General features: G+C 37.0%; 1 protein-coding gene and 1 pseudogene across 1 annotated transcript; both read right to left on the bottom strand.

The window, feature by feature from the left end:
* Positions 1–719: 719 nt before the first annotated feature.
* LOC122027216 (MLO-like protein 11) lies at positions 720–8,426 on the bottom strand. The gene is made up of 15 exons (XM_042586137.1): positions 7,361–8,426; positions 6,402–6,459; positions 6,009–6,247; positions 5,748–5,864; positions 4,300–4,360; positions 3,647–3,744; positions 3,356–3,430; positions 2,938–3,023; positions 2,470–2,519; positions 2,332–2,372; positions 2,077–2,241; positions 1,947–1,982; positions 1,784–1,851; positions 1,605–1,665; positions 720–1,479 (listed from the first exon to the last, which is right to left on the bottom strand). Exons 1-15 carry the CDS (start codon positions 7,484–7,486, stop codon positions 1,048–1,050), a joined length of 1,713 nt encoding a protein of 570 aa, XP_042442071.1. The 5' UTR covers positions 7,487–8,426; the 3' UTR covers positions 720–1,047.
* A 1,002-nt stretch (positions 8,427–9,428) lies between these two features.
* On the bottom strand, positions 9,429–9,544 carry LOC122028449 (annotated as a pseudogene).
* Between the last annotated feature and the right edge of the window lie 2,441 nt (positions 9,545–11,985).

The raw sequence follows: 11,985 nt of genomic DNA, 5'->3' as shown, positions 1-11,985 counted from the left end.
AATATGACCACTCCTTTTGGTGAAAGCCGATCCCAATTTGATCATAATTACCTCAAGAAAGTCCCATTCAACATGATCAAAAGCTTTGCTCATATCAAGCTTGAGAGCACCGAATCCAGTCCGATTTTTAATGTTGTTCCTTATCTAATGCATGCACTCAAAGCTAATAATAGCGTTGCTCATGATAAGGCACCCCGACATGAATGCGCTATGTTGTTGATGAAGTACAACAGCCATAGTTGGTCTCAACCGATTAGTAATGATACGAGCAACAATTTTATAACAAGTGTTACATGCGCTTATGGACCTAAATTCTTTCAGTGAAGGGTTTGGAATCTTAGAGTCAGATCACTATTATCATTTAATACATGAAGGACACCAGAAGTTACCATTTGATCCTGGAGCTTTTGAGGGGTGCATCTCTAAATGGGGCATGCAATTAAAGAGGCGTTAAGTCTCTAAGTCGTCCGTCGTGAGTGCTTCTCGATTTATCTCGATAATTAATGAGAAATTTTAGTGAGACAAGACCGATTATCCCTAATTTTTTTTAGGGTGCACATCAAATAGAGCTTTACAAACTTCACCAGTTGTTTAACGAAGAATTTACAATAGGCTTAACGTGAGAAAGAACCTTCTCAAAGTACTATCATATAACCTAATGCTCATGAATTTGAATCGCAAAAAGTAACCTCTTATAATGCAAATAAGAATGCATATAATAGACCTAATGTGATTAAATCCTTTCTCATGTTCCCGTATAAATTGACAAGAACTTCACGTACCAAATTGTCCTGCCCTTTGTAGCACTTATTAAGTTCTAGCAAACACTATATCTTCAAACAAGCCAATGACCCAGCCTAGACATTTTGTACATTCTACTGGACAATAGAAGAGGATGATCTCAAGCACTGCAATCAAACATCTGATCATTTTTAGCAAGTTTGGTCAATTGTATCACTAGTGCTTAAACACAACTGCAAGACAACACTTTCAAATTCTTAGAACAACCACCTAAGTTAACAGCATATACATTCGCTCTTTCTCCTTCTATCTCTTATTTACTGAGTCTCTTTCAGCATCTCTCGATGCTCTCCATATCGGCATAGAAGCACATCTCGATATCCCATTTCCTCTCTCTGAGAGAGCCGGGGAAGAAGGGACAGATATGGAATGGAGGAGAGGTAGATGGGCATTGCTGTAGCTAGAATCCCCATAGCCAGCTGCGCTGGGGTGTTCGACAGTCGAAGTGGTGGTCGGAGGAATTGAAGGCGGCTGCAACTCCAGTTGCATGTATGAATTTGGGTCCTCGAGAAACTCTTCATCTTCTTCAATGGAGCAAACAGTGCTTGTCTCCGTGTGGATTGTGGACTCATCGACTCCGCGCCGATGCTTTCTCCTCTTCCTTGCTGCTTTCCCCCACCCGTGGATCGTGTCCCTGATACTTTGCGGAAGAAGCGCAGCTTTGTAGTTCGATCCCATCTAGACGTTAGTCAAGCAAATGGAATGTTTCAAATCATTGGAGTTCTAATCTTTATGAACCACCCTCAAAGTTTTCTTCTTGGCATATCAAAAAATAAAATTCTAGTCATGGCATTCTCCGATACCTGTGTAACAAGCGCATACAAGGGCAATGTGCTGTAACTGCAGAGGAACTGACCGGCAAATCTGAGAATGATGATAGAAAATACTGAATCAGAACATTGAAGACTCGCGGTTCTAACAGACTCATCGTCTAAGACCTTATCACCAAACTGATTCAGTTCATTGTCAGATAGTTAGTTACCCCAAGATAAGGCGGCAATACACCAGAAAGTGGTTCTTGATGAAGCACGAGTCGTATCCAAACTGCCACTGGAAGTCACAGCCAAAAGGTATGAGTTGCATTTCCTAATTCATCGACTTGAAACTCAAAAAAAAAAAAAAATAGTCAGTTTTTTTTTTCTTACCCAGAACCAGAAGAAAGAAGCAAGCTCAAAGGCATTCTGCAGACGACGAAAAACGCTCACCGTTTTATTACAACGAAAGCAAACCACTGAGGATGAGAAAACACTTTGCAAATCAAGAATAGAGACAAACCTGGAAAAGAATGAAATGGATCAAGGATAACAAAAGCTCTGGTTTCTTGAACCAAAATAGATCATCTCGAGGATTTAATCTTGCGCCAAATCCACTTAAGCCAGCACTTTCCAGTGCTAGAGTTGCGATAACATGCTGCAACTTTGCACCCACCGAGAGGACAAGCTTCATAAGCAGACAAAGAAACTGTAACTATCCCATCCCTTCTTTAATTTGGTGAGCACTGACAACACAGACGATAAGTAGAGTATCTACCGTAACAGGAATAATAGCTATCCAGAAATAAAGATTAGATCCTGTAAGACCAAAAAATTTAAGATGACACAAGTGCTTAAGAGAAGAATAACATCATAAATTAAAATGAGGTAGTATCATGAGTGTACAAGAGTCGACCATTGATGTTGAACAGCATAAAGGCAACGACAAAACCCCACAATTGTGCACTGCAAGAGTTAAAAATTAGAGCCTGTGAGTTGCTATGAGAGAACCTAGCAATATTCAACTGACATTTGACATTGAAATTTCATTTGATGATGCTTCATGTATGAGAGATGCAGAGAGAAGGTTGAAATGGTTTTGCCTGAGTTACATTCCCCTCTCTCTTCCGGTCTTCCCCCACTCCACTCTTCCTCCTCATCCTCAAATAATTTTTTTTTAAAAAAAATTAGAATCTTGAGCACTGATAATGAGGATAATTAGGGGAAATACATTGATCTTTAGGGCAACAATACCATTAGCTATATAAGTTTTCATCAACAATTTAGTAGAGTTTTGTATTAGTTGGAACATCATGGCCAATATAGTCTAACAATGCTCAATGAAATTACAAGAAAACAAAATTCATCCAAACATTCATCTGACCTTACACCAACAATCCTTTTAAACTCTTCTTCCATAGAGCGTATCATGTAACTATGAAAATCATATCTTGGTGTCAGATTGTGGTTCTGTCAAACATACATGAGAGATACAGTAAGCCAATGAGGAAAAAAGTAGAATTTCCTTATGATGCCATGGTAACGAGGACAATTACATATATGTTAAAACAAAAGTCATTAGCAGATTATATAGTAGAAGGAAATTAGCTATGCTGATGAACATAGTACATCTACTATTGCTCTTCAAAAGAAGGAAAAGCAAAGTGCACATGGGCATCAATAGATTCAAGTTGAAAAGCAGGTTTCAAGCAAAAGCAATTATTGATTTTAACCTCATGAAGCCAACATCACTAATGAACAATATATCAAATATAAAAATGTCTCTAAAACTTCCAGCATACCAAGATGAAACCCCGACGAAGGGTAAGGTAGTCAGCCCGTACGACCGACTTTCCAAACTGACGAAAGAAACAAGTCTGCATAATGTGATGTGATGATGTTAATAAAAGAAACAAGTAAGATACATTCCTAGGCTCTATAAGATCATTTAGGCAAAGAGCATTTACACCTATCATCCATAAACTGGAGTTAGGTGTTACCTTTGATAAGGAGTCTTATGTTGCTAGAGATTCTTGTATGCTTTTCCTAGTGTATTAAAAGTTCATACAAAATTTTGGATTTAAGGAACTTACCACCCAAATGACAAAGCTATTTCTGCTCCAAGAATTTGACGAGTGCAACTTCATAAAGCTTGACTGCCTTCTCATTGTCAATGCTCTGGTTATTTCCGCTGAAAGATGAAATTAAAAACTATTGATGATTCGATATAGATAAATGGAAAGGTCAAAATGTTGCCAAACCTTTAAATATATCAAATTTCTGTTAAGAAGAATCAATTTGACAATCTATATTAACTAGAGCAACCAATAAGCTACAATAAACTAGAGAAGAACAGAATCGAGTAACTAATTTGTGTCAAAGAATATCTTCAGAAACAGAGCCCAAGGAATTACAGTATATGGACTTAAAACCTTGAACGAGTCGGAAAATGAGTGAGAAGAAACTAAGGGTGCATTTGGTTTGCACCGTTTTCATTTTCATTTTCTGGAAAACGCGCGTTTTCTAGAAAACAGAAAACAACTTTTTGTCATTCTCTGTTTTTCTAGAAAACGATAGCCAATTTTTTAGAAAACGCGCTCGAAAAATACAAACCAAACACCGTTTTTCAGAAAACGCGCGTTTTCCAGAAAATGAAAATGGAAAATGCGTGTATCAAACGCCCCCTAAAGCTTTTTATATTTCTGAAGCTCTGATGGAGATTTTCATTTAGTACAAAGAAACTTACCACCATAAGCATCATACTGATCTCTACGAGCTTCTTCTTCCCAGTTTCTCCATGTATGTATCTGCATACAACAAAGGAATGACAATTTAGTCTCCTTCACAAATATATCTATGCAAAAACAAAGAATTACCAATGAGCAACACGAAGATATAGTTCCTTCTGAAAATCGAATTATAACTTCACAAGTGTCTCGGGGCATTAATGCTACTTATTGAATTACATAAAATTTGAGAATGTTTCTTTTCTACAATTTATCTAAGGCCCTTTTTATTATATCAGAAATAAGAAATAGGAAATATTGAGCAAGAGAACAAAAAAAAATTGATATGCATCATTAATGTGGACAACAAAAAGAATGTGAAAGTTATCAATAGATAATATATCAAGCAAGCACTCTTGCTGCTACCCCATGTATAATCACACCTGAAACATAATGTTATGAACATAAACATTTCAAAATCCAAAACAATGTTAAAATACAATTTTGTGTAGATTGTAAGATGGTGCTAGATAGTAGTGTAGGAGAGAGTCTGCACTCTGCACAAACACATTACTCTTTGGTCCTTCATTTGAGAGTTTCCAAATTCATTGTTCTACTTTGTATACTAATTTTTAATAATGTACCAGTGTTCCTCAGAAGCAGCAGTCGGAAGAATTTCTCTCCACCCACAATACTGAAAGCAAGAACATAATGCAAACTCGTGTTTTAACAAGGTTACACTTTACTAATAACTCGAATTTCAATAAGACCATTTTGAGAAATAGGAAAAAAATAGGTTATTTTAGTCATCTATAAATGGCACAACCATAAGGTAATTTCTAATTCACCTGTAACTACATCGAAATACAAAATGTGGTCACAATTAACCAAAAATAATGAGATCCGAAGAAAGCCTACTATATAGTGCATGCTAATCTTTGAGGTGAATGCAGAAATATGTAGAACCCTTAATAATCTTGGATCTATAACAAAGATGATGGCATACAAAGTGGCCTCAAATAAAGAAAGAGATGGCTAAAAAATTGCACTGTCATGTCAATTGTCAATGCCGAAGCAGATTGTCTTCAGCATCATAACATGTTTGACCAGTTTCAACAAAAGATCAGTGGATGTGTGGTATATCGTCTTCTATGCTCATGTATAACTTAGCACTACCCTTGCTTTCCAATTTGAACATGATGACATAGCTGCATAGAAGCACAAAGTCAGATCAACATCAAAGAGCTCCTGATTTAGTGATGTCAAGGTACATGCTTTCCAAATATTGCTGGGGCTACCTCTTAGTTGACATGTCTCTGGTGACATTGACCAGAGACTATGGTCAACTGGACCGAAATGAACATGATAAACATATATAATTCAGCTAGAACCCAAGAACACTGACTAAATCCAAACATGTATAAGTCCTGTTTGTAATCATGTTAGATGATTGAACTCATCAACTAACCTTTACAATGGCAAGCAACATTGTTAAGCAGCTGTACGATACATGAGTTATTGCCATGACAAATATAAATCTGTGTAGCTGCTCCAAGCCTTCATAAGAAACAAAAGGCTCATGACCCTGTCGGACATACAAAGCTCACCTTTAAGCAATAAAAATTCACAGAAGTATGAGAAAAGGAAAACAATATGGAAAACACCCAAGAATGGGGATCGAGCAAGCAGAATATAAGATAGAATGAACCAGTTGGATTAGAAGACATGCCTCTGAACAGGTCTTTGGATTGTGCTCGGACAAGGTACTTTTAATGGAGAGATGATGAAAAATACCCAAAAGTTTGTGGTCCTTAGCTGGACCATTTTCAGTTTTTACTGTATCATCAACTTCAGCTCTAGTACATGGTGAGAATTTTCCACTATAGAACTTTGAATTAATACAAATTTTTGAGATACTCCTTGAGGTGGCTGTCAGTAGCAGTGATATAAACCCAAGCAGCATTAATTCTGCAATTAGAATATCAATATGCGAGATGAACAATCAACACTAATATGCGAAGGCAAGCACTCAATGACAAGATTATGTCAGATTTCTCTTGCTATTTATTCACTAAAAAAATTTTGTCTCAAAGAAACCACTCTTAATACATAAGTGAATTACCTTCCTTCATTTTTTCTAGTGCTTCAAAAAGTGGGTTCCGACGTGTTTTCTTCAACCACTGGATCAAATATGAGGTAAAACAAAATTAAAAGATTTAGCCAAAGCAATGATATGTGCCTAGGTCAATATTTGATCATTTAGTACGACAACATTACAAAATGGGGAAAAGCTTTACCGGTGCACAACTAAAGCAAACTCAAATTGCATGAATAATATGGGTGAGCCAGCTAGAGGACTAGGTCAAGTGGAGAAAATTTAAACAACAAATGATAACATTAGCAACAGCAGTTACAACTATTATAGTATTGTGGTTTAATATATCAAACGGGAGACGTCTCAATTCATTAGAGAATCATCACTCTGAAATTGAAGCTTCATCATGCACAACTACTAGCCAAGGAACTTAACCAAAGTCAAGACAATCGGTTGTTCTTGTACTAGTGAACAAAATGATAACTTTGGCAGTTAAATATCAAGTAAAGACTAATGAATATGAACAGGAGCTCTACCAACTAGAATATTGTTTGATGCAGAAGGACAAAGAGATGGACTTGATTACAACATGCATTGACAGTTCAAATTTCTAAATTTTAGTGTGACAGTATATTCAATTAAGAAAATTACAAATGTAGGAGCTTGCACCGATCATCGTATGCATAACGCATAATGACAATAACTCCATCTCAATATTAAGTATCCCGAAATCATGAAACTAAACTGAGTAGAACACACATGAATTACTTCAGCAAGGATAAATACATCTGTAAACATTCTTGTCAAGGAAAAGGGTGCTCTAACTCCTATTGGTGAGGATAAGTAAACTCTGAAATAACGTGTATTTACATTCCCATTCGCAAGAAGAGACAAATCAAAAAAGGAAACAAATAAGAAGCTTATAAAAAAAGAATCACAACAGAATCACATAAGGATGCAGAAACTGCGAATCCAGAAACACTAACCTTACTGAGACGGTGAATGGATCGCTCCACCAACAAAGAAACAGCGACGAAGATTGTCAAGACAGCAGCCACCGACCATGTGGGCGTCAATGCCAAAGACCGTGTTTCTGGCACGATGGTCGACATTCCACAGCTTTATTTTCTCAGTATGTACCTCCAATTTCTAGCATCACGCAGCAAAAAAAACTCCAGCCAAAGTCGAACCAGACTCCTCCCTGCTTCTTGATAGTTTCTTCTAATACTTAATCCAAAAGGGCATCAAAAGGCATTTCTCCGAATAATCTCCTATCAAAATCTCGACTTTCTTGCACACATCTACCAACAATATCAAGGTTCCTTCCGCTTTATCACTCACAAAGCAGGAACACCTGCAAAGAGCGACCCTCCTCCTCCTCCTCCTCCTCCTCCGCCTCGGGTCAAAATCCCTCCATTTAAGGGTTCGAAAACCCAAAAACAAGAAATACAAGCAAACAAACAAACAAAAATTCCCTTTTGCAGGGTCAGTCACCAATACTCGAGCTTCACCCGAGAGCACGCCCCGGAAGATGGGACAAGGAAGCGGCTAGCGGCTAGCGACAAGCAAATGGGACCTCGGAGGAGCTCCCTATGGCCGAAAAGATTCGATTTTGCGATCAACGAAAGTCTCCTCCTTGCTCTTTCCCTCTGACACGCGCACGAGGCAAAGAGCGACGCAAAGGGCCAGGCCAGAGGACCAATGCAGCAGAAGGCAGAAGCAAGAGGGAGTAGGGAAGGAGTGTTGGTTTGTGCGCTGCTCTGTACTCGCAAAAGTTTAAACCAAGCACCAGCAGTTGCCAGCTTCCCCAGTCAACCTCGGCCTAATACAATACTCTTCTCCTCTCCCCTTCTCTCTTTCTCTCCTGTCTCAAATTGCATCATCAAGAAAAGTAATCGATGGCAAATAAATCCAATAGAAACAATAATTAATAGAAGTTGCAATGTAATGCCGCCATGCCGGGATGTTGTAGATCACATGCCAGCCAAAGCAACCATGGATCACAGCTAATGTATCGTTCCAGTTTTGATGATACATGATCTGATTAATTATTTTAAAATAAGTAAACTTCTCCCTCATGGATTAGTACAGTCGATACAATGGTCAATTTCCAGTGAGTAAATACACTTGCTTCATCTCCCGGACAATAATGGAATGGTTAGGCCTTCCAAACACTTAGAGATAGAATTAAGCAAGCTTTGCCAGATTAATACCAGTACCAGACACATGCTAACTGACAAAACTGATATCTATTTTCTCTTTCCTCTATTTTTTCCCCTAAAAATACATATTTTGATTTTGTAGATTTTTTTTTTCCTAAAAATACATATTTTATTTTAGTAGATTTGTGGTTACCATTTTAAGTAAAATTTATTGGGTAAAAAAAAATTAAAATAGTGTTTCTTAAACTGGTTTTTAGAAATTATATAAAAGTTGTCAAAATTGATATATGATTAGGTCAGATCCTCTAGACCACAAAGTACGATAGACCATATCATTCATAGATGGGATCTTATAGACCCTACCTGTATTAATGTTTCTTAAAGTGGTTTTTAGAGATTATATAAAAGTTGTCAAAATTGATATATGATGAGGTCGGATGGATCACAAAGTGCGATTCAGAGGATGGACCGCATCATTCATAGGTGGAATCTCATGGACCCTACCTGTTATATAAGTACGGTCCATGAGATTCTACTTATTAGTAACCCCTGGTTCAAGAACAGATCATGGGTTATAGTCCAGAGGATCCGGACTGTATATGATCGGTTTGAGTTATTTAATCGCTTAAAAAATATAAACAAACTATAGTAATCTCAAAGTTGAGGACAAAATGATCATTTTAAAAGTACTAATGAATTTTAACGACCTCCTACAATAAATGATCTTACAATTGTAGATCCTCATCTAGGATCTTTTTAGAACTATCCCATTCTATCTGAAAGGTAGATAAATTATGAAGAGATTCATCCAACATGATGAGCCTTTGCATGAGAGTCAAATCACTTGCGATATATTTTGCACAAATATATCAACTGTGTTAGTCCATATAGGCTAAATTTGAATCATTTCTCAATTTATGTGCATGTGTTATGCTTGTGCAGGGGCATACGAAACTTCTATGTATCGTTTCAATTTTATCGGATTCGTTATAATTGATGTCAGATCAAAATGGTCATGAAGTTGAACTCACATTCAAAATCAACAAATAAAGGGATAAAAAAAAAGCCGAAGGATAAACAAATCAAGGGATGTTCTTGAAGTTGAACTCACATTCAAGATGAAAATGCAAGATCGAAGAATGAATTGAAAAGAGCTGAAGGATAAACAAATAAAGGGATGAACATGTATGGTTGATGGAAAGGCTATGCGTGCCTAATGTATGCAATGCCTTCATAAGAACCCAACATCTCCCTACCCTACCATTGCATCCCCTTGTTCATATGATAAGCATAAAGGCGTTCGGTGAAAGAGACTTCATCTAGACTATATCCGTCAAACATGGTCCGATTTTGTTATCTAGATAAAGGTAAAAATAAATAAATAATGAGAGGCCCTTTTTAATGATTAATAATAAAAAAATAGTACCCTTTTTACGATTCAAAGCCAATCAATGCACCACTCTTCCAATTATCTTAATTACGACGTGACCTGGTGCAAACTTAACTCCTCCTTTCTACACCACACACACAATTACACAAACACAAAATTAGAGGAAGGATAATAAAACCTCGTCGGCGTAGAGAAAATGCCATTGACCTTGTTGGAGTTCACAGCACCAAAAGCTGTGCACAGACGTGTCCACAATTGAATTTCTAGCTTCTTTCTTCTTGTTCCTCTTCTTCTCATCCTCCTCCTGTCGTTGTCTGGGCATTATTGTAACATGGGAGATGGGGCTCAGCTCGATTCAGGACTGCATTATTGCTTTGAAGAACTCTGGAAAATAAAACAGGAATTTTCAGTGACAGCTATCTCTGATTTCTTCTTCAACATTCCCTCCTGCACGGGGATTCAGAAATGCATGAACATGAAGGGGGCAATAAATCATGCAAAAAGTAGCATCAGAATAACAATGACACGGCATATGATGTGCTCCTTCCTGGAATTGCCTCGGCGGCATCCCATGTTATGTATTTCAACAATAAATTAAATAAGTTGGACTGTTTCGAGTCAAATTAAATCTCAACAACCTTCAGAAAGAGAGGTCGCAACAGGGAGAAGAAGAAACACAGTAGAAGGAATTAGTATGAGAGAAATTCACCTAACCAAATAACTTTTTCATCATCTATTCAATCTGGTTAGATGCTACCTCTACATTGAGTTTGAGGGGTCTTCAGGCACCCCAATAAAATTGGGGTCCTTTATTATTATTAAAAAATTTAAATAGATTTAATAACTAAAAATTAGTTCTTGACAGAGCAGCATTACTGACGCTTCGAATTTGCCCATGACACTTCAATTTCTGCAAGCACTTCTTATTTACCCATTCCAACGGCAACTCTAATTAATTCCATATTAATTATAATTATTATATCCTTTGCCTCTCGGCTCCCTCGCCTGATAATATTTTTTTTCCGTTCTAATTAAAGATTATTAAGTTCTTTGCCTTCTCAATCATCTCTTTGAATTTTAGTTGGTTCCCAATTCCTTGAAGCATAAAATTCATGGTGTGAGTTGCACATGAAGTCTAAAATATATATGACCTCTTCTTCTTCAACAAATCTTTCTTAGCCATATTATTCGAAGCATTGTACGTTACCACTAGAACTACACTTTGAGGCCCAACTTCTTCAATGTACTTGTTCACATATTCAAATATATAATTCCCGATGTGTGCTTTATCTGATGCTTCCCTAGAAGAAAGGAAAGTTGTGTCTTCTTTACAATTGACACACAAATTCATGATACTTCTTCTTTTCCGGTCAATCCAAGTATGGTCAAAATTGAACAACCAGTCAAAGCTCATTCTTCTTCTTGCTTCTTTAATAGACTTTTAGTTCTATCTAATTAACTCTTCCTTCAATAAGGGCTCCCTCAATAAGGGCTCCCTTAATAAGTATTGAGTTGGAGGATGATAACCCGGGTCAAATTGGCCAACGTCTTCCACAAACCTTTTGAAGCTATCATTGTCAATGGCATCAAAAGGAATATCATACTTGTACACTTATCGGGCTAAATATTGGTGCACACTATGTCTTTTGCTCCAAAGTGCATCAATAATATTTTGTTGTTATTTTGTCTTCTTACTTCCACTCAATGAAGATTCAGGATCAATAACGGATGCAAATCTGTCCATAGAGCCAAGAGTAAGCAGGTTCCTTCTTGTCCTTAGAGTCCCTTTGTTTTCCTCATATTTTTCAAGAATAACTTTTTCTCTCACCTCCATTTTATTGATATTCTTTTAATTTTTTGTTCTTGCTTCTTCAATTGCATTCTTACACTTTAATTTATCCTCATCCGAGGACTTCTTACATGGGTCAGCATTTCCCTTGATATTGGCAATATGTTGTTTGAGCCTATAAATTCCACCACTAGTACTTTTTTGACACAACTTACATTTCAACTTATCCAAATTTGTAGAATCCACCATCTCCACAAATTACCATCCAAT

The sequence above is a fragment of the Zingiber officinale genome, chromosome 10A, assembly GCF_018446385.1.
Source record: "Zingiber officinale cultivar Zhangliang chromosome 10A, Zo_v1.1, whole genome shotgun sequence".
NCBI lineage: Eukaryota > Viridiplantae > Streptophyta > Magnoliopsida > Zingiberales > Zingiberaceae > Zingiber > Zingiber officinale.
Note: the sequence above shows the minus strand (reverse complement) of the source record. Positions and strands in the feature narration are given on the sequence as shown.

Bases quoted from the DNA above. Each gene is read 5' to 3' on its own strand.
- LOC122027216 (XM_042586137.1), bottom strand. From the start codon at position 7,486: ATGTCGACCATCGTGCCAGAAACACGGTCTTTGGCATTGACGCCCACA. The intron at 1,666-1,783 runs GTAACTAACTAT...CATCATTCTCAG, and splicing joins TATTGCCGCCTTATCTTGGG to ATTTGCCGGTCAGTTCCTCT. The intron at 1,480-1,604 runs GTATCGGAGAAT...ACTAACGTCTAG, and splicing joins TGTATGCGCTTGTTACACAG to ATGGGATCGAACTACAAAGC.